A 27,138-nucleotide genomic window follows, 5' to 3' on the forward strand; every position below is an offset into this window, starting at 1 on the left:
TGTTGCCCTAGTAAAGCCTTTTACTTGGCCCTGCAGCTTGAGACTGCAATCCGATGTAAGATAAACTCTTCCCTGACGGGTGTCGAACAAGGCTCCCAAAAACTCCAATGATTGGGAGGGGACGAGGTGACTCTTGGCTAAGTTGACCAAGAGACTTCAACTGCAGCACCCAGTGGATTGCTGATTGACACAGACTTTTGGACTTCGCCCGAATTAACCAATCGTCCAAGTACAGGTGCACCAGCAAGCCCTCCCGGCGAAGTTGAGCTGCCATTACCACCATAATCTTGGTAAACGTTCTGGGGGCCGTCGCAAGACCGAATGGTAGCACTTCAAACTGGTAGTGTTTTCCTAGGATGAAAAATCTCAGATATTTCTGGTGGTCCGCTCTGATCCCAATGTGTAAATACGCCTCCGTCAGGTCTAGAGAAGCCAGAAACTCTCCCAGCCAAACGGAAGCTATGACCGATCGTAACATCTCCATGTGAAAATGGGGGATCCGAAGGCATCTGTTGACACGCTTTAGATCGAGGATGGGCTGGAAGGAACCCTCCTTTTTTGGAACAACAAATTATATGGAATAACATCCACTTCGCTGTTCTAGAGGCACCGGAACGATCACCCCCAGATCTAGAAGACGATGCAAAGTGTGTTTGACTGCTTGCCGTTTTTCAGCATATCTGCACGGGGATATTAGGAATCGTGGGCTGGGAAGACGTGCAAAATCTAAAGCGTAGCCGTGTCTTATCACTGAAAGCACCCACTGGTCCGACGTGATTGTGGCCCATTCCTCGTAAAACAGAGACAATCTGCGGTACCAAGGAATGGATCGGCCGGACATCATTGTGCAGCCTTACCACCTAAAGTCGTCTGGGAGGTACCAGGTCTACCGAAGCGCCGGCCACGCGAGGGTTGTGACCAAGACTGCTGGCGGGTTGCCGCAGGATGAAAGGAAGAAGTGTTCGTACAAACCAGACGAGACTTGCGAGCCCCTCGAAATTGGGATTGCGCCGAGAAGGATCCCCTGGATCGCACCCTGTCCTCTGGCAGGCGGTGAACCTTATTCTCGCCCAGGGACTGAATCATATCCTCCAGCTCTTTCCCAAAAAGAAGTGTTCCCTTAAAGGGTAAAGAACCCAATTGGGATTTGGAGGCTCCATCCGCTGACCAATTTCTCAACCACAACAATTTGCGTGCCGATACTGCCGAGACCATGGAACGAGTTGAAGTGTGCAGGAGATCATGAAGGGCATCCGCACTACCGCTTCGAGGTGGCTGGCCTGCCGAGCTTCGTCTTCGGAAAGGCCCTCACTGGCTAACAACTGTTGCACCCAGCGAAGCCCCGCTCTCAGGGCAAAATTGCCACACATCGCCACCCGGACCCCTAGGGCGGAGACCTCAAAGATCTTCTTAAGCTGCACCTCTAGTTTTTGATACTGAAGGTCCTTAAGAGCTGTGGCCCCCGTAACCGGAATGGTAGTCCATTTCATCACCGCAGAAACCGCAGCATCCATGCCCGCGCATGTTATAAAATCGGCGTGTCCATGTGCACGCGCCGGAAATCACGAGCACATGGACGCGCATGAAGGTCTTAAAATTAACCTCAAAGTATCTGTTGCCCCCTGCCCCCAACCCAATGGTTTGGAGCTTTGGGGTCCATGTCACTGCTCACGGAGTTTTATAGGTGTTGAAGTGGACTCACTTGTGGAGACTTAAGCATACAATAAATTCAATGTCCACACCCTGCTTGGTATCCTGGCTGGTTTGCTTATTTATGAGGTAGCAGTTGTACACAATTTGTTATTTACTTTTAGCAGTTCTGTGTTCCAGCAAACCACAAGATTATTCTCTTTTAGCTCATTTCATTAACTTTAGGTAAATGCTGCCGCCATAACCTTCCCAGGATTTCTGGCGTTCTCATACTGAGAGCTGAAAATAACCAGCTTTATAGCCTTCAGCGTTGTCTCCTCTCTCTTTCAGTAGAACACTATGTTACAAAACTTCCCACCAGCCTTTAATCTCTGGGCTGACTCATTTGAGCTTCTTCTTCTAGGGGTGCTCTGGGAAATACCAAATCCATTAGGGCCATGGCTATATTATAATCTGCAAATGTACATACAGAGTATGGGTTGCTCTTTAGAATTTCCTCTTCAGCTGTTGCCATGACCCAGTGACTATAACAGGGGCTTCTTACAGTGTTTTCAAGGAAAGAAATTCTGTTTTGAGCCTGGATTCAAAAGGGCAGACGCTGTAGAGAGAATCGGGGTGGATTTGAAGAGGACACTAATTTTTTTTCTCTGTCAAACAGGGCATGATGATTCGACTGTATTTGCGGGTAATTATTTTGTCTGTAAAAGAAAGAAATGCTGCATGCTGATGAATCTTGAGGGTTCATCAGCAAAAATTTTGAAGATTTATCACATTGGTTTGTTGAACCTCTTTGAAGAAAGCAGGCAGAAAAGTAGCTGGCTAGATCTGAAATTGCTCACACATCGCCACTTACGACCTAATAAAATGTGTAATTACAGCAGAAAACTCCACGATAATCCTTTCTGATTACTACTATAGCCGAACTAAATACCCTTCTCAAATGTTTTTAAACCAGAAGGGGAGGCAAGGATAACCAGCATGAAACAGAAGCAAAGGTTTTTATATACTCTCAAATATAATTGGGGAGGGTGTTTAAGGTGGCCAGTTTCCTGGCATGGGCTGTAAGAAGGATGCAGGAAAAAAGGAAAGTTTTTCTGTCAATGAAGAATGAAGTAGTTTCTAGAGGTGCCAAATTTTACCTCAGGTTTCCCTGTCGCTGTATTCTGATTCATCATGATGATAGATACATTTTCACTGAGATAAAGCAACTACGCGTGTACCTGGACTCACACTCCCAATAGTCTCTAAGTAGTGTTGGTTTAAATTAAGCTGCATAGCACGGTGTCTCAGCAATTTAAAATTGTTTGATATTTTCTTTTTTGAACCGCTTTGTATATTGGATCTCCCACCATACTTATAATATTGAAAAAAAAAATAGTTACATATATTTCTTGTGTAATAGTTGAGAGATGTAATATGTCCAGTTTTTAATTTTCTCTTTTTCTGTATGCATTGGTTTTTTCAATGTATTAAAATGGAAACTTTAATAAATATAAAATAAATTTACAAAACAGGCTTATGCTTCCCAGTCAGGGAGCAGGAGCAATATCCTGCAGGTGGTCAAGCTTGTATGGCTAACAACTTGGGAGATATCCTTATTACAGTGGCTGGACAAATGGGGCAAGAATAATGAAGACTGATGACCACTTGGACAGCTGGAAAATATCCTTAACACAGTGGGAATGAGGAGGGGCAAGGGCCCCCCCACCTCAACCAGTTAGAGTAGGGGTTCCGTACCCGCAACCCCGATCCCCTGGGAGGAATGCTCTCAAAATTTAAAAGAAAAAACTACCAAATCCTAAACCAAAACTGCAGGGTTCAAGCATCCGTCCTGTCCTGCTGGGAGACAGAGAAATACTTAGAAACTGCAGGGGGCATCAGCATAGTTAAAGCAGTGGCAGTTTTACTTTCTCTGTCTCCGCCTGCTGGCACGGATATATGAACCCCAGGAGTCTGGACTGATCCGGTACGTACAGGGAATGGTCCTTATCTGCCAACATCTACTATGTTAGTCTGCTTGCAATGGAAAATGTTTGCCATTACCGCTGTTGTAAGGTTGCCAGAGTCTGAATCGTGTTGCGTTGGTTTGTGCCGTGCGCGGCAAAGGAACGTTAATGAAGAGAAGATCCGTAGTCTGAGTGAAGTAAAACTCATCGATAAGGTGCCAGGTGATGCCACCGCTGGCGGAGAACTGGAGCAGGATTGAGTGAGATCTCTCTGGGGTGCCTGCAGAAAACATGGCATTACTGTAACTGGGATTCCATACACAACAACATCTACTTACATTCACAGCTTAGTATCAGCTTCCCTTTAATTTTACTACAGAAGGGGAAATGGTTTTCTCCTTCACATTGCTCACCATGGTGCATCCTTGTATGGGACGTTTAGATTTGCAATGAACTAATGTACATAGATGCAATATATTTCGGCTTACCTGCAGAATCAAGGTTAATACTAATATTAACCTTGATACTGGCATTGACAATACATTTGAACGGTATCCTATCTTGCATGCTGTATTGATTCGAGTATGGATTAAATCTCTACAGTTCCTTTTAATTGGCTTTGTCTGCACACTCCTATTGTGGCGATGCATTACTTATACTGCCCAGTTTGGGACACTTAATAACGGGATCCATCCTGTATTCTTTGATCTCTTTCCTTTTCTCCATTCTGCACCTGGCCTCTTTTAGAAAGATGTACTACTGACAATGAAGTGCAGTTTAATGGGAAAGTTATTTTAATTTAGCATTAACTAACAACAGCCACGAATGCCAAATGCCTGTTTAGCTTCAGAATTATTTGTTTTATGTGACGTAAGCAGCATCCTGTATAAGCAACAAAGAGCGCCTTTACCTTTTGCTATAAATTTAAATGAAAACTGGATGTACAGAGTGTGAATGCAGTCTAAATCTCTCGAAACAAGCATCCTCAGCCCCTCCTGCAATTTAAAAAATAAGTAATTATTTTTCATATTTTGAATCAGTACTATTACTTCAGACTTGCTAAACAGAATGAGCTAAGTTTCAAATCACTTCGCCCAATTTGCACATCTTCAGAAAACTACATTTTTGGTATCATAGATTTTTCATTCTAGCAGGAAATGTATATATGTATGTGCATTTGTATATTAATGTATGTGTGTGTGTTTGTGTGCACATCTATGCATGTGAGAGTGTGTTAGGGAAGAAAAATAGTTACAAATGATGACAATAGAAAGCAGTAAAAAAACAAAAATATCTTATGTTGAATATGCAAATAGATGACTGAGCTGATTAAAGGTAACAAGAAAATAAACCTGAATGTAACAACAACCTGAAAAAAAAAGGCACACAGATAGATGAATCCTTTATAAAAACACACTGGCAATATGGAGGTCATATTCAAAGGGTTTGTCCAGGTAACGTTTAAGCTATCCAGACAAACCCCATTCCTATAACCAAAGAAATTTTACCTGGGTGGGTCATTACCCTGGCAAAATTTATCGAGATAAATCAGTGGCATTCCAGGGTGGAGCTAAGTTTTTTGAAAAACTTATCCAGATAACTCCAATATTCAGTGCTGTCAGAACAATGCTGAATGCCACTGAGAGCAGTATGAATCTGTTGTGCTCCCGGAGCCCTTGGGGATTTTGAGGGGTTCCTGGTATGGAAGGAGGGTGGGGGTAGGGTTTGTGGGTGGAGGGGTAGGGAGGGCCCAGAATAGGCCTGAAAACCTTTCATATGGTGGGGGGCCCTAGGGCCACTACAGCTCACAACTGTTTTCAAGTCTTTTAAGGAGGGGGAGATTTGGGGAGGAAGGGCACTATTTCCCAATATTATTTTTTATTATTTTGGAGAGTGAGGGGATGAGGGATCAGGCCTGCTGGCCTTGAAGCTGATTTTTATTTTTTTAATTAACCAGCTATATTGAATGGTTAAGGTTATCTGGGTAAACTTATATGGATAATTTTAACCAAGTATATTCAAACGCACAGTTAAAGTTGACAGGATAACCTTAGCCAAGTATATTCTATTCAGCAGGAGATTTGTCTCACTGAATGTTGTTGACAGGTTTTCCAGCTAACTTTAGCCGGATAACTTGATTGCTCACTGCTTTTCTGAATATTGACCTCACTGATTTCACAAATAATGCTCTCGGTACTGAGTGCTCATTTTATGGCAGAATTTAGTTAAAATGTGATCCAACCCCTCTAAAGATGAGTGCAGTTCCAGATTTCATTGTTTCTCCATTGAGGTTTCCTCTCTCTGCTCCGTAGACTTCAGGCCAGAGATCAGGGTGCAGGTTACTGTTGAAGTCATCTTTCAGGACAGTGGGAAGAGGAGCAATAGGGACACAGTAAGAACCTCCAAAGCCTCTGTCACACCTGAAAGTACATGTTCATTCATGGAAAAAGGCAGTGTTTACAAATTTATTAAAAATGAAAATATTACAAGGTGTTTTTAGACCATTTTCTCCCAGAGCTGTAGCTAGCCTATGGCCAATATGGCCTCAGCCATAGGCGCCTATGGCTCAAGGGCGTCACTGGCCCATCACATGAATACCTGATTAATGGTGGGGGGTCAGCACTGTAGGAAGAACATAGGCTCAACCTTTCTCGCCCCAATTTGGTCTAGTGGCTCCTATCCCCTGCGTGATGCCTCTTTCTTCTTCTGGCCCCTGCAGCTGAATCCTGAGCTCTGCTGTTTGAACTGCGGGGCTCTGGATCTATGGAGCCCTGTGAGGGTCAAACATCAGCTGTTTGCATGTGCAGTTCAAACAGGAGTTATTTGAACCACATGGGGCTCCACAGAGACAGAGCCCTGTGATTCAAACATCTGAGATCCAGGTAGAGCCATGAGATGCGAAGAAGAAAGAGGCACCATGCAGGGGGCAGAAGAGGCCAGACAGAAAGCTTCTTAGAAAAGTGGGAGCAAGACATGGAGAACATGGAAATCAGAGGAGTGAGCAAGGGAAGGGCAGAGATCAGGTGAAGAATTAGGACTAGTGGATAGAGCAGGGGAAGAACGGAACTATTACTGGGAATGGGAGAGAGGAAGGGAAGAATGAGACCTGGGAAAAACAGGGGAAGAAAAGGACTGGTGGGGGGAGAGCAGGGGAAGAATGGAACTGTCACTTGGGGGGGATGGGGAGAGCAGGGAAAGAACAGGAACTGACAGGGGAAGATTGGGCCCTGTTACTTAGAGATGGTGAGAGCAGGGAAAGAATGGGTGATGGGGACAGCAGTGGAAGAATGGGGACTGGCAGGGGGAGAGCAGGGGAAGAACGATGTGTGTCACTTGGAGATGGGGGAGAGCAAGGAAAGAATGGGAATTTGGTGCCAGGGAGAACAGGGACTTGGCGATGAAGGGTAAGTGGTTACTGAGGGCAGAGAATGTGGGGCTCAGAGTGAGGGGACGCAGTGAGAAGGGACTTGGGGCAGACAGTACAGAATCTGCAGTTGGGTGTGAGAGGAGTGTGTACCACTTGGGCTAAGGAAGGTCTGAGTGAGGGTGTGAGTGAGCTGGAGTACTACTGGAAAGGGAATTGGGTGCTATGAAGGTGAGAGTGAGCGGGAATGGAGCTTGGAAGGCAGTGCAGGAGGGGTGATAGGGGAAGTGTGCACACTTTTTACTTGACCATAGGTTCCAAATTGCCTGGCCGTGACTCTTTCTCCTGTGCCCATTTTTGAACCACAGCGGTCATTTCTAGGATATATCAACCATAGTGGGTTCCACAAGTAAGATGATGGGTTGGATGTTTGCTCAAAGAAAACTATTAATACCATTTCATAATAACAAGGACCTTGAACTTGGAAGCTGGTTCAGCTGGAAAAAGAGAAGCCTTACGAGGGTATTAAATTAAATACGTTGTGAAATATCCGAGCCTAGTCTAGAGCTAGTAAGCTTATTACGGTAATAAATTAGTAAAAGAGACGAGTATTGGAGGGGGGAAGTTCGAGGTTCATATTTATAAGCTGAGTAAAAAATATTTGTAGAAAATAGCGGCCCCAGCAGAGTCCTGTGATAGAGTCAAGCTAATGGCATTTTGAAGAGAGGAGTCCAAAGGCATCATAGTTAGTTTGTTCTAGGCATGGTGGCAGGCAATTGATTCTCCGCATCTTATCTTATCTGGCACCTGATGACATATAACTTTTGGCTTCTCTGCTTTGTCTCCGCTAATTATAAAAAAGTTGTTCCTTATGTTACGTTATGTTATACTGATCTACCCCTGTTTGATGTAAACCGACCTGATAGGGTATTCAACCTTGAAGGCCGGTATAGAAAAATGTTAAATAAATAAATAAATAAATAAATATATTTATGTTTTGTTTATCATTAGCTCGTAAAATCATGAATGTGTATTTTTGATAACACAAGTCCCGAACACCAATTACCAGCCTCCTCACCCCCCCCCCCCTACCACCACCACCACCACCACCACCACCAATAGGACCAAATACAGAGGCACAGACAGGTTTTGCATATTCAGTGAGTGCAAACAGGGAATCTGGGATAGGATAGGGGATGCTGAGATGGAGAGGGAATAGGAAAAAAACAACAACATTTCTAGATGATAACATCTTCTTTCCTTCCCACTCACTGAACCCTGGACTGTTCACCACCTTTTTGTTTCACATCTTGATGGAAAAAGTTCAGAGAAGTGTGGGTTAAGTGGAAGGAGGGTTATAATAGAGAGGTATTTCCATGTAGAAGACATGTCAGCACTTACACACAGTGACCCGAATCACAGATTCCATGGCCCGAACACATCCAGGGACATCCGGATACCAGGAAAACATTATCAATGGCCCAAGAATCAGAACCTGAAGCATAGTCATTCTGGATCCACCTGAAACGCGTCCTGGGAGAGCTAGCAAAGTAAAAAGAAAGAGATATACCTCAATGTAGATAGTTTAGTATTTTAATTTGCAGAGGGGGTTTTTTGCTCTTTTTCTGAATCTTAAATATTGCCCTTAGATTTCAAGCATAATTTTGAAATGGCACGTCTTTTACCAAAAGTTTTCATTTACTGTAGCATCGGGAAAATAAAAAATTCCACATAAAAACGGTGGGCACAAAATCTGCAAAAAGCCGCATGTGGCTTTTACCCAAAAGTGCAAAGAATAGTGGTTGCCATGTTAGTTCACTTGAATACGTATTATTAAGGGTCAACAAATAAGCTGTAAGTGATATCTTTTTAATGGACTAACTTAATACATCTGTGGCTAGATTTTGAGAGTTCTCCTCTCTTCATCATGTCAGCGAAGAAACAGCACAGTTGCACTGGGTTTAAACAGTACAGAGAAATCTAGGTCACAGGCTGCCTGCATATGCCATTATAGGGAAGGGGAGGAGAGGCAGCAGGGGCAGGGTTAACTGACATGATGAGGCAGTAAAAAACTTTACAGTTGAAAGAGCCTATATCTAATAATAGGTGAGAAAGCCAATGTTTTTATTAAGTCCTTTTGTGTTTGTTTCAAGGTGTTTGATCATCCTAATTTCAAATGTTTTCCATTCTTGTATACTCTTAAGGTTCTCTTTAAATACCCTAATTATGAGGTCATTAACGAAGATCACTCCCTTAATGACCTCATAATCAGGGTACTTAAAGGGAACGTTTAGGTGTACATGAGGTCTCTGCTATTAACATTTCAAGACCAATCATCCTGATTCCAATCATCCTGACTCCTGCCACACTTCTCACCCAAAAAAATGGTACGAATCCAGCACCACTTGGGGACTTCAACACTAAGGAGCTCTACAAGAGACAATGGAGACAGACAGGTACAAACTCTCACCAATACCTTCTGGAGTCATTGGAAGCATGAGTACCTTACCACTGCAGAGGTGCTACAAATGGCATTCTTGAAAACCAGATGTCTAGAAAGGTGACTTTGTTCTACTCAAAGATGGACAAGCTCAACAGAATGATGATGGGACTTTTTCTGAAAACCTTTCCCAGTAGCAATGGAAAGGTCCACAAGGTTGAAATCAAACCAGAAAAACAAGGAATAATGAAGATATTTCATCAGACCTGTCACTAAGGCAATGCCCCTAATGTCTCATGAAAATATTCGATGTAAAAAAAGTGAAAAGTCAAAAATGACAATAAGAACTAGGTCAAACTACTTATTGATCAGGGGTATTTATTTATTTATTTATTTTTGGTTTTTATATACCGGAAGTTCCTGTATAAAATACATATCACTCCGGTTCACAGGTAACTGAAATAACTACCGCCGTGTGGCGGTTTACATGGAACATATCAAACGATTTACATAGAACATATCAAACGATTGCTTTATAATAAGTAGAAAAAACAAACTAAGTTCACCTATGAAACATATAAATAAGGCCAATAATAAATAGTGTAAAATAAACATTGCATTAATGCTATAGGACAGTGGGTTGATTATATCTTGTTCTTAGCTCTCTGGGAATGCTTGAAGGAAGAGCCAAGTCTTGAGTTTCACCTTAAAAGTGGTATGGCATGGCTCGAGGCGGAGGTCTGGAGGTAGTGAGTTCCAGAGAGACGGGCCCGCTGTGGATAAAGCGCGTTTTCTCAGGGAGGATTTTGCGGGTTGGGTGATCAATCTGTTTTGGTATGCCCTTCTCGTCGGCTTTTTAGAAGTGTGTAGTTGGAGCTGGAATGTTAGGTTGAGTGGGGATATGTTATGTAGGGCCTTATGAATCATCATGCTGGTTTTGAACTGTATCCTGTATTTGATGGGAAGCCAATGGAGGTGCTGGAGGATCGGGGTGATGTGGTCTTTTTTTTTGGCATTGGTGAGAATTCTTGCTGTGGCATTTAAGACCATCTGGAGGGGTTTTGTGGAGCAGGCGGGAAGTCCCAGCAGGAGTGAATTGCAGTAATCCAACTTCGGGAGAATGATGGCTTGGAGTACTGTGCGGAAATCTCTGTAGCGCAGAAGTGGCTTTAGTTTCTTTAAAACTTGTAATTTAAAGAAGCATTCTTTTGTGGTGTTGTTTACGAATTTACTGAGGCTGAGTCTGCTGTCTAGGAGTACACCCAGATCTCTGACTTGAGGTGAGGTGGTGTATCCTGATGTATCTGGAGAGTTGCTGGAGCTAGGTGTAAATCACCAAGCCATGTTGCATGCGATCGGACAAACAGCTGCCGGACTCTTCAATCATTTACCCTATATCCAACATACACGTTTTTAGGGATTTTATTAAGCAAATAAAATCAGAGCTATAATCTTCAATGTTCAACATGATGCCTGACATCAGCCAATGTTTCGTGGATTGACTGCATCAATTGTCATGAAAATCAACTTCGAAAGACCCAACTTCAAAAAATTGAGCCTAATGAGCACAGTTCAAGGAAGTCCATATTAGGAGCTACCACCCAGGAAAAAGATGTAAGCATCATAGTGGATAATACATTGAAATCGTCAGCTCGGTGTGTTGCTGCAGTCAAAAAAGCAAACAGAATGTTAGGAATTATTAGGAAGGGAATGGTAAATAAAACGGAAAAAGTCATAATGCCTCTGTATCGCTCTATGGTGACACCACACCTTGAGTACTGTGTACAATTCTGGTCGCCACATCTCAAAAAAGATTTAGTTGCACTGGAGAAGGTACAGAGAAGGGTGACCATCATGATAAAGGGAGTGGAATGGCTCTCCTATGAGGAAAGGCTAAAGAGGTTAGGGCTGTTCAGCTTGGAGAAGAGATGGCTAAGAAGGGATATGACAGAGGTCTATAAAATCATGAGAGGTCTAGAATGGGTAAATGTGAATCAGTTATTTACTCTTTCAGATAATAAAAGGACTAGGGGGCACTCCATGAAGTTAGCAAATAGCACATTTAAAACTAATCAGAGAAAATTATTTTTCACTCAATGCACAATTAAGCTATGGAATTCGTTACAAGGGGATTTGGTTAAGACAGTTAGTGTAGCTGGGTTTAAAAAAGGTTTGGATAAGTTCTTGGAGGAAAGTCCATTAACTGTTATTAATCAAGATGACTTAGAAAATAGCCACTGCTAGTACTGGCATTAGTAGCATGAGATCTACTTAATGTTTTGGGTACTTGCCAGGTACTTGTAACCTGGATTGGCCACTATTGGAAACAGGATGTTGGGCTTGATGGACCCTTGGTCTGACCCAGTACGGCAACTTCTTATGTTCTACTTATGATCTTATGTCCAAGACTAATGAGCACAGTACATGGTGAGATTTCCAGATGCCATGATTGTCACAAACTATGTTCACAGATGAGTATTTTCTATAAGTTAAGCCCTTGATATAGTCAATCCACAAAACATCCGCTGATGTTGGGCATCTGTTGAACACTGAGGATTGTAGTACTGATTTTAGTTGCTTAAACAAATTCCTAAAAAATGTGTTAGGTATGGGGTGAATGACTGAACAGTCCAGTGGCAGTTTGACTAATCGCACATGACATGGGTTGCTGATACCCCAGTTCAATATATAGTTTGATCTAGTTCTAATTGTCATTTTTGACTTTGCCTTTTTTTACATATTACTTTATTGGCTTAGTCTGTGCACCCTTTTGGATTATTGGTTATATCATGAAAATACTTGAATATTATGGACCAATGCATGTCTTTGACATTTCTTTGTTTTTATCTAATGTTTGGTAATAGTGGTATCTGCTATATCAAGCGGGGAGTGTTCTGTCTTCACAGTATATTTATATGTTTCTTTATTACACTGCCACCCTGTGTCATCTTGTGATATTGCTTAGCTTAGATTTTCTGTAGGATGTGAGTCCTTTACCCTGATTGGTTATTATTAGCTGCTGTTTGAATGTTTTGAACTTCCTTATTGGATCTATTCCTGTTCTGCCCTCTCTCTCTCTCTCTCTCTCTCTGTGTTCTTCCCCCCTTTTCATTCATCCTTTGACCCAAAGCAGTCTGGAATAGTTTATTGCCTGGAGGAATTTTCAGTTGCAGAAAAGGCTCTTACATGTTAACAACTCATTCTATGTTCTTCTACAAGCTCCTGAGAAAGCATCATTTTTCACCACTCATTCATCCATAGCTTCTGTCAGCTGCAGCTTGCCTCTTTCAGACTAACTGGGTTTTCCCGAGAAAACTTATCACAGCTGTATCAGGCTCTTCAATCTGTGCAGCTACTCTTCGTGCCTTCTCATTCACAGTGAGGATTGAATTGTTCATCATTCTAATAAATGTTTTGCTAATCATGAACTGAGTTTATTTGGTATCTGAAGCTGGGGAAAAGGTTTGCTGGCTGTTTAGCAACACAAGTGAAGGCAGACTTGTTTTTGTAAGAACAGCACAAAATGGAACAGCTAAGCATTTTATTTATTATTATTATTATTATTATTATTTATTAATTTTTATTCTGCTTTTCAGCATTGTAAAGCATGCAATGTGCACAAAACCACAGCATTGATTGCATTTTTGAGACAAAAATAGTAAATTAATTGTTAGCACTTTTAGTAACGGCAGCAAGACACTGGGGGATGTGGTGGTGTTGTGAGATTACACCGCATCTGGTGAGGTGTTATCTCACAACAACACTACAGTCCCGTGTGTCTTACTGCATAAGCACATATGCGCAAGCATTTTGTTTTTGAGTTTAGACCTCCTGGTCCCTTACTTACTAAATTTCCCTACCTTAAGTCCTAGGCTAGGATTAGGTAGGAGATAGTAGTTTGCTCACCAATCCTGAGGTGCACCTCCAGAAAGGCTTGCTTGGATTGATCAGTTAGCTCCTAAAAAGCCGCACTGTATGAGTTGCAGTGTGGTTTTTCTTTTTTGAGTTGCAGTTTTGACAGCAAGGTAAGGGTTGTAGTCAGGGCCGATGCTAGGTTTTTTTTATGCCCTGTGCAAACAATTGCTGTGCTGCCTTCCCCCCCAGTTCATTCATTCTCTGTCCCGGGCCCACCAAAAATAGCCCCAGCTCCTTTCAGTGATACAAAATGTAAAAACAGACCCCCCCCCCCCACCCCGTACCAATGGCTGGTGCAAGGGTATTAGGTGCCCCAGGTGAACCTTGTAGCCTTACACAGCGCACCCTGTCGCCCCATTCCATGCACACAGTTAAGAGTTATGCATTTACATTTTACATGAAAAATATCAAAGTACAGTAATCTGAGGGGAAAAAAAATCACTTACATTATATTTACATGCACTGCTGTGATGCCAACCAGGAATCCCTGCAAAAAAACCCCACTTGGAACCCGTATGGTATTAGGCTTATTGTGATGTGTGCTGGGTGCAGGCTTGACCCTTGAAAGCCCTAAAACACTTCCTATTAGGAAAATGCCTCACCTCAGTCACACATGCAGAACATAAACAGACCCTCACCAAATACAGAATAGAGCAACCATAAAGTAGAAATACAAACACGCAGACAAAAACTGAACTGGAAACCCCAAGAAGCCAGACTGTCTATGCAGTGCAACAATGAAAAACAGAACCATTACCATTCCTCAAACATCAAACAATAAAATCAAATAAACAGAATAAATATATAATCATAATGCTAAAAACATACTAATATTATTTCAAAAAAAGCTGATGAATAAATGATCAAATAATTAAAACGAAAAACAGCAGACACAGCAAATAACACCTGAAAAATAAAACTAAAAAGAATTTTAAAAATTCATGCTCTCCATACCTGGGAACTTTTGATTTCCAGTCAGACAAGCTCCCATTTACATGCACACACCCCAGGCAGGCTCCAATTCTCTCACACAGAAAGGCTCATCCCAGAAAGGCTCCCATGCATGCATGTGCGCATACACACACACTCACACACACACACACACACACATTCACCCACCCCAGGCGGGCTCCCATTCACACACACACACCCATCCCAAGAAGGCTCCCATTCACTCACACACAGCCATCACAGGCAGCCTCCCATTCATACCCACACACCCACACCCATTACAGGCAGCTTCCCATTCACACACACACACACACACACACACACACATATGTAGCCCAGGCACAGGCAGTCTCCCATTCACATACACACCCATTCCAGGCAGCCTCCCATTCACACACACACACATACATTCATTCCTCCTCCACTGCTGCTGCCAGCCTGTACCTTCTTCTTTGTGGAGAGCAGTTCTGCTGCAGCTCCTTCTTCTGTGCTGGTATCGCGGTGATTCGACACTCGCGGTGCTAACACTTCCTGTATTCTCTACTTGTGAGAATACAGGAAGTTCTAGCACCACAAGTGTTCAATACTATGGGGCCAGCATCGGAGGAGGAGCTGCAGAAGGGCTTCCTCTGCTGTAGCATTCCACTTCTTCTGCCACCGGTTGGGGGTAGGGGCGGGGCCAGAGGCCTGCAATACAGCGGCCATTGCCGCTGTGTTGAGAGATAGCGTGCCAGCAGCATGCCAGCGCGTGCAATTTGCGCCTGCCCAGAGGCAGGCGCAAAAGGTAGGATAAAACTTTTGGGTGGGGTTAGAGTAGGGCTGGGGGGGGAAAGGTTAGGTGAAAGGGTGGGAAGGTCAGGCTAGGGGGGAGGGAACAGAGGAAGGCAGCGCAGCTTGTCATGCGCAAGGTGCAGAATTGGGCACCCCTTTGCGCGCACCGACATCCGTATTTTATAAAATGCGCGAGCCTGCGCACGCATGTTATAAAATCAGGTGCACATGTGCACGCGCCAGGTAGCACGTACATATGTAGGCTGCGCGCGCATGTTATAAAATCTGGGCAGGATGGGGGCATAATGGGGAGGAGTTACTTATTGTTATGGATCCCTGCCCGCGGGTCCCCCCGCGAGCAGGCACTTACTCACCCATGCTGTCTCGTCACCCGACGCGGCACGGATGCCGCCGATGTCGGGCCTTCTGGTGTGGCTGGAGCCTCGGACTGAAGTTCTTTCTGCGGCTCGGAGGCCGCCCTGGCATGTCTTCTTCACTGTGGCTGGAGCCGCGGATTTTCTGCCTCTCTTCGCGGCTGGAAGCCGCCGCTGCCATCACTCCTTCTTCGCGGCGTGAAGGCTGCATCCTCGGGCTCGAGTGGTGGCTGGAGCCACCCCCGGGGTCTCCTGCAGCGGCTGGAGCCGCTGTCGTCATCAGGGCCTGCTCTACAGGCCCAGCCCTGCTTCTGCTCGGAAGACGTAGGTGCAGGCCGCTGTCTGCGGTCCTGCACATGCTTCCTGCTCTTCTTAGGCGCCGGCGCGTGCCTCTCTTCAGGATTTAAAGGGCCAGACATAGGAAGTGTGCTGGCCCCACCTAGGGAGTGGACTTCCTGCTCCAGCCCTATAAAAGGGCTGCTCCGTCACTATGTCTTCGCCTTGCATCGGAGTTACTTCACTCTGGAGGCTCCTGCCTGCCAGAGCTCCTTCAGGTCTTCTTTGTGGAGCTCCTCTTCGTTTAATTTAACACCCAGTGAATTGTCCTGCCTGGTTTGTCCCAGCATCTCATCCCTTGGGATGCAGCAGCTATCAACCCACACAGGGAATAACACTCCACTGCCCAGGCCATAAGCGAGAGCTATACCTCATAACAAGAATCCACCTCTGGGATAGAGAGTACAAGCCATGGGAGGAGCGCTAGCCGGAGCAGCCCCTGAAGATAAACAGGTAAGTTTGTGTGCCCTTGGGACTAGACACCCCGCTACGAGTTACACAGCTAAGTGCTGATATTCAGCACTTCTTCAGCTAAGTTAGCCCTGCTATTGAGCTGATCGAAAGTTAGCTAGATAAATTTAGAAAACATTTCCTGCAGAAAATTATTTGCTGGTTATGAACTATTGGAAGAAAGGAAACATGAGGAAATCCTACTTTGCTAGGAATATTCTCCTACTGGAATCACCAACAAGAAGAGATGGAGTGACAGAATTCAAGCATGCTTGGGCCAGATACAGAGGAAAGTGTTAAGGCTGAGGAAGAGAGATGAAAGGAGATCAGTTGAGGTGGGGGTGACATAGTAGAGAGGGGAAAGTAAGCAGACTGGGTGGGCTAATCGGTCCTTTTCTATCGACAGCTATCATGCCACTGTGAATTCAAACACTACTGATAAGAACACATCCAGCACAGCACTTCTTACATGCTTGAAAGTGGAAGGTAGACTGTGACCCGCTTCCAGTTCTGGAACCTTTCAGAGGTGTAAACCGAGCTCTCCGTGTAATACAGGCAGCCGATGCTGGGCGGGACACATTCCTCTGTGACCTGGTGCCAGTCCCGGCCGTTGTTCAGGGAATATTGGAGCTGGACTGTATGGGAAGTGCTGTACGGCTTGCTGCAGCCCATGCTCAGCTCAAACTGCAGGAAAGTAGAGGCCGTCACATGGAAATCCCAGGTCTCAGCAAAACGAGCTTTTCCTAATAAAAGAAAAAACCAAAACTTAGTTTCTATTAAGATTAGTTACTGACTTGATGCTGCTACTGGATGTGCACACGCTTTGTAAGTAAATTTAAAGAGGTAATTTTCAAGCGCACTTATGCGCATAAAACACACTTTTACGAACGCAATTGGTTCTTTGAAAATAACCCTGTGGATATGTGCATAAAAGTAGGCGTGGAATGCGATACCGTGCATACTAGACAGGTATTCTGGGGGTGGGCAGGGAGAAGGGTGGAGTTGGAGCAGGATAGGGATTTATATGCATACTTTCCAACTGTCAAAAGTATGTGTGTAAAAGTATATGTGGCAGGAGCAGGCTTCTGCGAGTTATGTCCCCACACGTGCTCAGCATAAGCTGTGAATTTTCAAAGCAGACTTGTGTGCATAAGTCTGCTATCAGAATTCTGGTTACAGTCTCCGGATAACATTTTACCCACAGACTCTAGCCCTACACAGGCTACTGAAAATTACCCTCCATAAGTAAATCTAGTGATCAAGTTTTTTTTTTCCCCTAATACTAAATGAACTTTATTCCTCCCCTATTTACTTCTCATCCTCTGGATTTTTAAGCTTGTTCGATATCCATTGTTCATGCATTCTGCTTACATGCAATGCTGCAGAAGGTAAAACAGTAAGGTACATTAAAAGTCCAATTCACCAAATTTTGTGGTCATATAAGAGAGAGTGAACAGCTGTTTTCACCCATGCATAACTCCGAGCTACTCACTACGAGGTCAATATTCAGCGCTGCAGTTAGTGGCTAAAGATAACCAAGTGACTTTATCAGCAGATATTCAGCAGCACTTATCCGGTTTAATGTGATGCTGAATATATATCCAGGTGGTCAACATTTGACCAGCTAGATTTATAGTCTTATCCAGCTAATTTAAAAATCTGCCCCCCTCCCCCAAATAACATAAAACGTAATGGGACGGCATATTCAAAGCTCGCTCACGCTCAACAGCCGGATAAGTAGGATTTATCCGGTTATCTTTTAACCACATAAAAAGTGGGCGGGCAATGGGTGGATCAGGGCAGCAGTACTTATCTGGTTAATTTAACTGGATAAGTAGCAATATTTGCTCTTATCCGGTTAAGTTAATCAGATAAGTTAGACGATTTGTGTGCGGATATTCAGCGGCATAGCCGTGCCGCTGAATATACCTTGTAACTTAGTTGCATATCTTATATCTGGCTAAGTTACTTGCGGGATATGGATGAATATCAGGCCCAATGATAACTAGCCTGCTAAAAATAACACTAATTAAAAGAAAACCAACTATCTAGAAAACCCCCCCCCCCAAAAGAAAACCACCTTTTTAACGGCTCTGCTGGTTTTCTTCTAACTAATTTAAAATTTAAAACAAATAATGGACATTTGGGGCCCGATATTCAAAGTGAATTCAGTGCTATTTAACTGGATATGCGAGACTTATGCAGCTAAGTAGCGGCTGCTGAATATGCCCCTACGTTCAGCGGCCCTCGCTTAGCCGTAAAGTTCCTTATACGGCTAAAAGTTACACACACAAAAAGTTGGCACGTACTGAGCAGATCAAGGGCGGGTAGACTTAGCCAGCTAAGTGCATATATACATACACGTATATTCAGCGGTTTTGCCCTGCCGCTGAATATACATTGTAACTTAGCCGGATACGTTCTAACTGGCTAACAGGGGTCATTCTCTAATTCTATCGCACGCGAAAAGGGACTTTTCGCGTGCGATAGCTAGCTCGGGCTGGAGTCGGGGCAGAGTCGGCCCCGGAAGAAGAGGAGTCGGGGTGGTACTGGGGGCCGACGCTGTGGACACATCGCTGGCAGCGAAAGGTAAGATTCGTTAAGTTTTGCGCTGAATAACTACACCTTTTATGGTGTAGTTTTTCGGCGCGAAAGCCGGTAGCGATCGCACCGCAGAGGTGCAATCGCTGCCGGCTATCGCAGGACCGCCCCCCGCCCCCCCCCCCCCGTTACCGCCGGATTCTCTAAGGTCTGTGACCTTAGAGAATCCAGGCCTAAGTTACTTACATGGCCAGCTTTGGGTATCTACTCCCTGAAATTTTGTCTGCCTATAGACTGAAACTGTCCAATTTCCTCTTTCCAAATGGATGTGAAACACCCAAAAGGATCTTTTGGATAAAGGTTTGTAAAGTTTAAGTACGAAGCTTTTTTAATATGACTGCTAGCAGGACACATTGGGGTCAATTTTCAAAGGGTTTAGGCACTTAAATGGGCCCCTTTGAAAACCTGCAGGGACTGAGCACCTAAATTTAGGAGCCTGAAAAGTGGATGGCTATGGGAGAAGAGCTGGGGGTGGGGAAAAAACAGTCAAGCACCTAGCACTGATTTTCAGCACTAGGAAACTAACTTAGAGCCTGATTTTCTAAAGCTTTTCTCCCATCTGTAGTAAGGGAAAAATGTTTAGTAAATTAAGCTCTCGGGCGCCTAAATGAAGGAAAATGATTTGCAGGCCTAAATTTAGGTGTGTAAGTTTTAGGGACCTAAATTTAGGGAAATTTTGAGTTGAAAATCTAGGCCCCTAAATTTATCTAAAAATCTTACTAAATTTATATGTCTAACTCGTAGGACCCTATGTGAACTGCTGAGCATTATTCTTAAAAATTGGCTCCACAACATTGATAGCTAGGCATAACATAGTATCTTATTACCTGGCAAATACCTTTCCAACCTTAGCAACCTTTCCAACTTATGTAGAGTAATGCATACCTATATTTTCACTGAATATCAGGGCTGTGTCCATAGACAGACAGTCAATATCTACTTTTCCACCTTGGATTCTGTACCAGTTAGCTTGCAAATCCAGGGAGCCATCAAATTTATCCTGGAAACTGGTGCGAGAGCTGTCGTTCATGCCTATGAGGACATCGTCTAAGGCCCACTGTGCAGAGTGCTTTCCTATTGGGATAGATGAACAGTCGGCAAGTGTTAAGATGGAGATTATTCTGTATTCCAGCTGCAGGAAGAAGCACAGCACATTGCTAGGCGAGGAAGGATAAATGAAAGAGCATTTAAATATTTTCAGTTGTGGAGTGGTTCACTCAGGGTACGGGGGAAAAAAAAAAGTAAACATTTTTTCTGGGAAATTCTTGTGCCAGAAGTATGTTACCCTCTCAACTGCATGTAAAACTGAAGACTCAGTGGAGGTGACTACAACAGACTCTGATATAATGAAACCCTCTGACACAGATTAACATTTCTTGAAGTCCTGTTTCCTCTGCTAATATCATTAAAGGGGCAATTTTCAAAACTGCCAAGTCAGTGGATATTTTTATTAGTGGGGTTTGCATCAGTTTTCAAAGGGAAAAGAATGAGCATTGTTGCCCAGTTGTCTTGGGGAAAAAATACCTGCAGGCATTTCCACCTGCTTAATCCATGGGTACTTCTGAGGGAAAAAAGACAAAACAAAAAATAATGCATGCAGTTTTGAAAATGCAAAGCTCTGTACATTGTTGCCTTCCCCATGCGCTAATCCTGCCCTCGGGAATATCTCTGCACAATGCATATTGTAGGGTAACGCACATCGAGGGTGGTTATTTTCATGTGACCAGGTAAATAGCTTTAGAAAATTGCCCTCTAATAGGGGAAGCCACTCTGAGGTCTAGGATAGCTTTTACCTGCAGGGATTGCCAAAGTAATCAAAACAAAACTACAGGGCAGGTAGTTTTGCTTTTATTTTTCTTGCCCCTCAGATAAGTATCAGCACAAAACTACACCTGCTTTTTTTTTTTGGTGCGGGTTCTGTTTTAAGGTAAAAATATACAGTAAAGATATATGGATAAAACTACCTGCATGGCTAATATACATATGCATAAGTTGAGCAGTAATAAAAAAAAAAAAGACATTTCCGTGGGTGAAAACAGCATTATACTTATGGAAAAGGCTTTCATTATTGCCCTTTGTATGAAGCAGGGGCCAACCGCTCTGTACATATCTGATATCCTTCCTATTTATTTATATGCTTACTTAAAAGATTTACACACTGTCTTCGCCCCTTCCCCTAGTCCATTGGACTGCCCGAGGCGAGGTACAAATTAAAATGCAAAAACAATAAGTATATAAACAGAACTAAACATAAATCCAAACGAGGTCAAATTAAAACCATTGTCCTAGAGTCGTTTCTCTTGCTTTGGACTGCCACATTGTCTCTTATTAGTGTCATCTGGTAACCATCTCTCCGTTCCCTTCCCCTTGCCAGCTCTTTAAATTCCACGTGGTCAGGACAAAGTGCGCCTGTGTCTCAGGGGATTTAACCATAGTGAGAGGCGAGCACTTAGCCTGCGCGAGAGATGGCAAGCAGCAAGCAAGGACACGGGCTGCATGCTCATTTCTGTTATGAAGTCGGCCCTTAGGGCCTAATAAACTGAAGGGCTCTTTTTCCCCATTTGCTGTTTATGAGAAAAATGCTGACTACCTAGGGTTTAACATTTGTGCCAGAAACTAGAAGTATTTTACATTTTTAGATGTCTTAATAACTGTGATATTAACAATGATAATAACAAAATCATATAGAATATATATCATGCGCTTAGAAGGCAAGGCACCTGTCCTGTCAGGGACTGGTGGGGTGTGCATGTACATCCCCGACCCTCAGCTAGCGCAGAACATAAACCCCCTAACCACCAGCCGCCAGCTGCCCCCAACTGTTTCAGAAGTGCACGTGCTGTTCATTGCAGCTGGTGGGGTGCACATGTGCTCACTGACCACGCATGCGCACCCAGCTGCACTGAGACAGCTCCCACAGGCTCACGGACACAAGGTGGCAGCGGCGGGAGCCAAGGAGTGAGGAATCTGAAACAGCAACAGGGGTTGACAGGAATGGCTGTTGGGAAGCTCAATCCATCTTATAAGTGGGGAGCTGAGGTCCCGACAATCCAGGATGGAGGTGGAAGCTGTGGCCCAAGGAGGGAGACACAACACTGAGAAGCGCCATTGGTTCGGGAGGAAGAGAGTTGGGATTATGGTGGACCGTGCTGGGGGAAGGGGCTTGGGACTCCCATGGTAGGGAGGGGAGGACTGGAGAGCTGGGGTTGGGCTGGGGAGTGGAGGGTCAGAGTGCGCTGGGGTCAAGGCTGGGGAGGGGGAGGAGGAGGCAATGGATTCCTGGTATCATGCTGGGGCAGGGGGTCGGAATGTGCTGGGGTCGGCCTGTGGAGGGGGATCGGGCTGAGGAGAGTGGACGGGAGTGCTGGGGTGGGACTTGGGACGAGGACACTGAATAAAGCCATCCAGGGAATTTCAACAGGTTTCAGCTACAATAACATTAATAATAATAATAATAATAATAATAGCAATAGCCTGTATTAAAGTGTACTTGCCAGGTTCTTATGGCCTGGATTGGCCACTGTTGGATACAGGATGCTGGGCTTGATGGACCCTTGGTCTGACCCAGTATGGCATGTTCCTATGTGCACGCTGGATGACAGCCACGTTATATGTGGGTGGAGATGGGAGGGCAGGGTTGGCGGGCATAGGAAAGTACACTTGGAGGATCTCATTTTAAAATGCCAGTGAGTACTTTTGGGCACATACTTTGCACCTGCCTCAATGCAGGTGCTAAGCGAATGGGTCTCTATGCCCGCAGTGTGTAAGCGCCAGCCTGAATTTTCAAAGGAAAACTCCCTAGAGAGTTTCTTAGAAAAACGGTTTGCTGGTCCATGAGGAGAAAGCCTGCAAACTCACCACAGGGTGTAACAGTTGCCCTCTTAATTATACTTTAAGTCTGAAGGCTTCTGGAAATAACTAACTTCAACAATAAAATTAAATGAGGCTCTGTCGAATAATGCTGTTGCACAGGCCGTACAGATGTAACGCTGTTTGATATCAGGTAGTGAAGCTGCTGTAGATTCATCCATCAGAGTCAGTGTCTGCAGGGAATATTTTAAGACTTCCATTGCATAGCAATTTATGCCATTTCACCTTTTGCTCTGAGCTTAATTAAGCACACACATGATTTCTTTTTATCCGCAGATGGATACGTGCAGGCCTCTTAACTTGTGAAGAGGTGCCTAATTAGGTTTACAGTAAAGGCTGAAATTACTTAAACTGCTTATACTATTGTTCCCTGGTTGCATTAGTGGCTGCGTTTTTGTTTAAAGTAACCTTGCACCTTATGAAGGACCAGTGCTCACCGTGCTGCGGCTGCCACCAGCGGAAGGCAGTGGCTGGCGTTTTAGCCTCACGAGGCAGCTCTATCGAAACAATCTGTGGCTCCAGGAAAGACATGAAGTCCAGCTCCCGCAGCAAGACCCAGCTGATTCCGTTATCATTGGTGTACTGGACAACGAGCCCTGCATGAAACAAAAGGAACACTTCCAGGAGCACACAGCTTGAAAAATTAAGCACTGTTAGGAGGGCAGTCAAAAGCATAACGTATCACAAGCGCCTTGCTGTTGAGATGGCTAAATTCAGTGGGTTACAATTTCTCACAACTTGTTTCTCTGGTAAATGTGCTCCTTCTGCAAATGCAACTGTACAGAGCTGTGTAAACACAATGCTTTATAAAAATGAATTAAAAAATCATACTCTAGAACAGAACAGCATTAGGTGTTCACTGAAGCAAAACACCCAGGTGTGCTGCTCTGGGCCAGCATTCAGATTGCACTGGGAGGTGTGGCTAACCACCATCTTGCACCCATCCCGAGTGTATCTGCTGATATTTAATATAAAATAAAAAGACAGAAGAGACCATCCACACCAACTATTCAGCTATACAATCCCTGCCGCTCGCTCAGAGATCTGTGTTTATCCATTGCTTTTTGAATTCAGATACTGTCCTTTTCTGGATGAATGTACGCATATTTGCATTTTAATCAGGAGTGGTTCTGGAAGTCATTCACATATACAGCTCTTAACTGTCATTAATAACATAGCATAATATAGCAGATGTTAGCATCTGCCTGGGGCTGTGCTAAGATTTGTTCTGCATATGGTGTCTTGGATGTTAACGTTAAGCTCGTCTCATATGTTCCATTTCCTGCTGCACCTTCGGCCCTGCTTTGACTATCTTTGCTTGCCATGCTGGGTGAAGACCTCTGCTGCTCTTCCATATGGCCTCCAATGGCCCCACAAATGTCACTGTGCCTGTCACAGCAGCCCTAAAGCACTTCTTGAGAAGTCGGTGACTCTGTGATTGATGCCGTTCTCATGAACATTTTGTGAGAGAAGAGGTGTCACTGTCACATTTGCCTTGCCTCCAGTCATGCCACACTTCTTAAAAGTTACAGGAAGCAGGCAAGCTATGATCATAGTTCTTTATATGTTTATACAATGCTTCTAACCAAAACACATTTACCACAGCCACCAGGTAGATCTAATACAAAGGGTAAAACAAGGTCAAAAGAAAGAAAGAAGAACAGGGCAAAGGATAACTCAGAAATAACAGCAAATAATACAGAAGAGCAAAAACCAGGCAGAGGCTGGTGGCACCTTACAAAAATAAAAGCCGTTCCTGAGGGGTTTAAAGGGTCTAGGGTAACTGGGGGGAGTGCAGGCTATTAAACCGGGGGGTGGGGTGGGGGGTTTGAGGACCTAGCTCTACACTGGGCAAACTGGCAGATGAACTGGTGAAAATGGTCTTGGCGTAGACGTGCGCCAGTTATAAAATTCCATGACTTACGTAGCTGAAACCCGATTTGTGTTTCAAGTAGGTTGCAAGTAGGTTGCAAGTAGGTTGGGTACACCTACTTGCATAATTAGGCACACAAGTAGACGCGACAAGGCTAAGCTTTCCAGAACAGGACTCCCCTTAGTCAGATGCAAACTGATGCCTCAAGAAATCTGTTTGTCTATAAAGCGCCACCAGCCTCTGTGGCATTTTTGCAGACTAACACAGCTTAACCTTTCTAGGAGTAATAGGAAAGAAATGAAACTTGAGAAGAAAATATTTATAAAGTGTACCGAAGAGCTTGAAAGGCATTTCAACTGTCTATATTCAAATTTTTCCTTTATTTTCTGACCTTAAACAACTATTTTGTGGAACATGTTTTTGTCAAGAAACCAATTTTATCTTAACCCCTTAGAAGGTACCTTTCAAAGAGGCGCGCGGATACACATTGACGTATGTGCGATTGCCCAGGTACATGGCGATTTTATAATATACGTGTACATATGTTATAAAATAGCCTTGTCGCGTCTACGTGTGTACCTAATTATGCAAGTAGGCGTGCCCAACCGCTCAAATCGGGTTTCAGCTACGTAAGTCATGGAATTTTATAACTGGCGCACGTCTACGCCAAGACCATTTTCACCAGTTCATCTGCCAGTTTGCCCAGTGTAGACCTAGGTCCTCAACCCCCCCCCCCCCCGGTTTAATAGCCTGCACTCCCCCCAGTTACCCTAGACCCTTTAAACCCCTCAGGAATGGCTTTTGTTTTTGTTTTTTAAACTTACACCTCCTCTATAGCAGAAATAAAGTTACACAGCACTAGGCCTGTGTGCGTGCCCAGGCACACGAGCACTTGCATGCAGATCTCTTGGTCCCGCCCTGGAATGCCCAGGCCCCGCCCACACCACACCCCTTTTTGATTCTGCGTGAGATGTGCGCATGTGGGCGGCTTTTAAAATACGGTGGGCGCATGTAAGTCCTACATGTGTGTGCAGCTCCTGATTTTGGCACGCGCTGGGCTTTTAAAATCCACCTTTAATTGTTTTGGCATGGGATGAAGAGCTCCTCTCTCTTTCTCTTTTTTTTTTTTAATAGTCGTATTCTTTTTCAAAAACAGGAAGCACTGCTGTTAAACCCTGATGTTAAAACTGATTCTTTGGGGATAGTCAGCAACCCATCGCTTTTTTTTTTCTTTTTTTTTTTAAATAACTTTAGGAGCTTTGTTTAAGGATTTTGAAAGATTTACATTGAAAAAAAGTGTCCCACCAAAGGCTGAAAGGTATCTGGGATGTGAATCACTAGGGGAGGCAGGTCACTCATAGATAAACATTTCTAAATGACAGATAATATGCTGATAGTCTCTGCTGTTGCAGGCAGCTGACAGCAGCTGACAGCTTTTCTAGATAAACCAAGGTCAGCTCTGAGCACAGATCCATGCAGAGCTAATTTGCACCCTACATCACACGTTATTTCAGTTTTCAAGCAACATCTAAATGGGCTTCAATCTTGGGTTCTATGATACTTGTTATGAAGCTATTAATAAAGCCAACTGTAGCATTGCTCTCTTCCCCACTTCTTTTTAATATACTGTAATACAGAAAGAAACCTGGTATATAGCACACACATCCTAGATCACTATTAGAGCTGACATACTCAGTATTTTCATGGGTAGAGAGAACACACAAAATCTCCATCTCCTTCTACAGTGTATGAAACACCCTTAGTGCTATTGTAATATATGAGTACCGACTCAAAAACAGAATTATAAAAACACCTCTGCTGCCTTTGTGTGATACCCCCTCCAATGGTTGAATAGCAGGTTGTTTGCAAACTTATGACCAACAAGATGTATCTATACCTTGTATGTGTGAGTGCCAAACATCAGTCTAAGAAATGATTATTAAGTATTAAACCATGTAGAGCAAGTGAAGACAAAAGATAAACACTAACAAACACTGGAAACAAGAATTACCTTCATTTCTGGCTCTTGGCTTATTGCAGGAGGGACTGATATTTTTGCTTCCAATTTGTACATAGAACTGTACCAATCTTTAAAAAAAAAAAGACCCATCAAAAATAGGTTACATTATTGAAAAAAAAAGGCAAAACATATGAACATGGAAGCAACAGTACCATTTATGTCATTTCATGCAGATGATGATGGCTCTTATTGTCTCGTGGTATATAGACATCTGATATTCTACCTTTTTCCACTAGTGACCTCAAGGCAGATTTCAAAACAAGTTGTGACTAACAGTTACAGTACAGTGGTCGGAGTTGAATGAAATTTACAGTGGATAGCACTGAGAGAGCACGAGGTCTAACTTATAATCCTTACTTGACGGTTCGGGTGGAAAGGTTGGAAAGACTGAATGTCTCTGCCGAGGAGACTCCATGGCCGAAGAGCCACGCCTTATCTTTTTTCCTGAAAGTAAGGTAAGACAGCTCGAGGAGCAGGGGTAGTGGCACCTTGTTCCAGATTTGATCGTTACTGCCTGAAAAATGTGGTTTAGTATGGTTGATGGTCACAACGTGGATATTAAATGGGACATTTGCCT

At 43.8% G+C, this 27,138-nt stretch overlaps 1 protein-coding gene across 1 annotated transcript in view; it reads right to left on the reverse strand.

Moving 5' to 3' along the window:
- Positions 1–27,138, reverse strand: part of RELN (reelin) — a 699,179-nt gene that overhangs the window by 146,061 nt on the left and 525,980 nt on the right. Inside the window, exons 31-38 of the mRNA XM_029615599.1 lie at positions 26,553–26,629; positions 23,106–23,264; positions 19,684–19,872; positions 16,667–16,940; positions 8,362–8,502; positions 5,839–6,016; positions 4,507–4,591; positions 3,694–3,876 (exon numbers count right to left, since the gene is read on the reverse strand). Coding sequence (XP_029471459.1) covers positions 3,694–3,876; positions 4,507–4,591; positions 5,839–6,016; positions 8,362–8,502; positions 16,667–16,940; positions 19,684–19,872; positions 23,106–23,264; positions 26,553–26,629 — 1,286 coding nt within the window. The remainder of the gene's footprint in view (positions 1–3,693; positions 3,877–4,506; positions 4,592–5,838; positions 6,017–8,361; positions 8,503–16,666; positions 16,941–19,683; positions 19,873–23,105; positions 23,265–26,552; positions 26,630–27,138) is intronic.

The sequence above is a fragment of the Rhinatrema bivittatum genome, chromosome 9, assembly GCF_901001135.1.
Source record: "Rhinatrema bivittatum chromosome 9, aRhiBiv1.1, whole genome shotgun sequence".
Classification (NCBI taxonomy): domain Eukaryota; kingdom Metazoa; phylum Chordata; class Amphibia; order Gymnophiona; family Rhinatrematidae; genus Rhinatrema; species Rhinatrema bivittatum.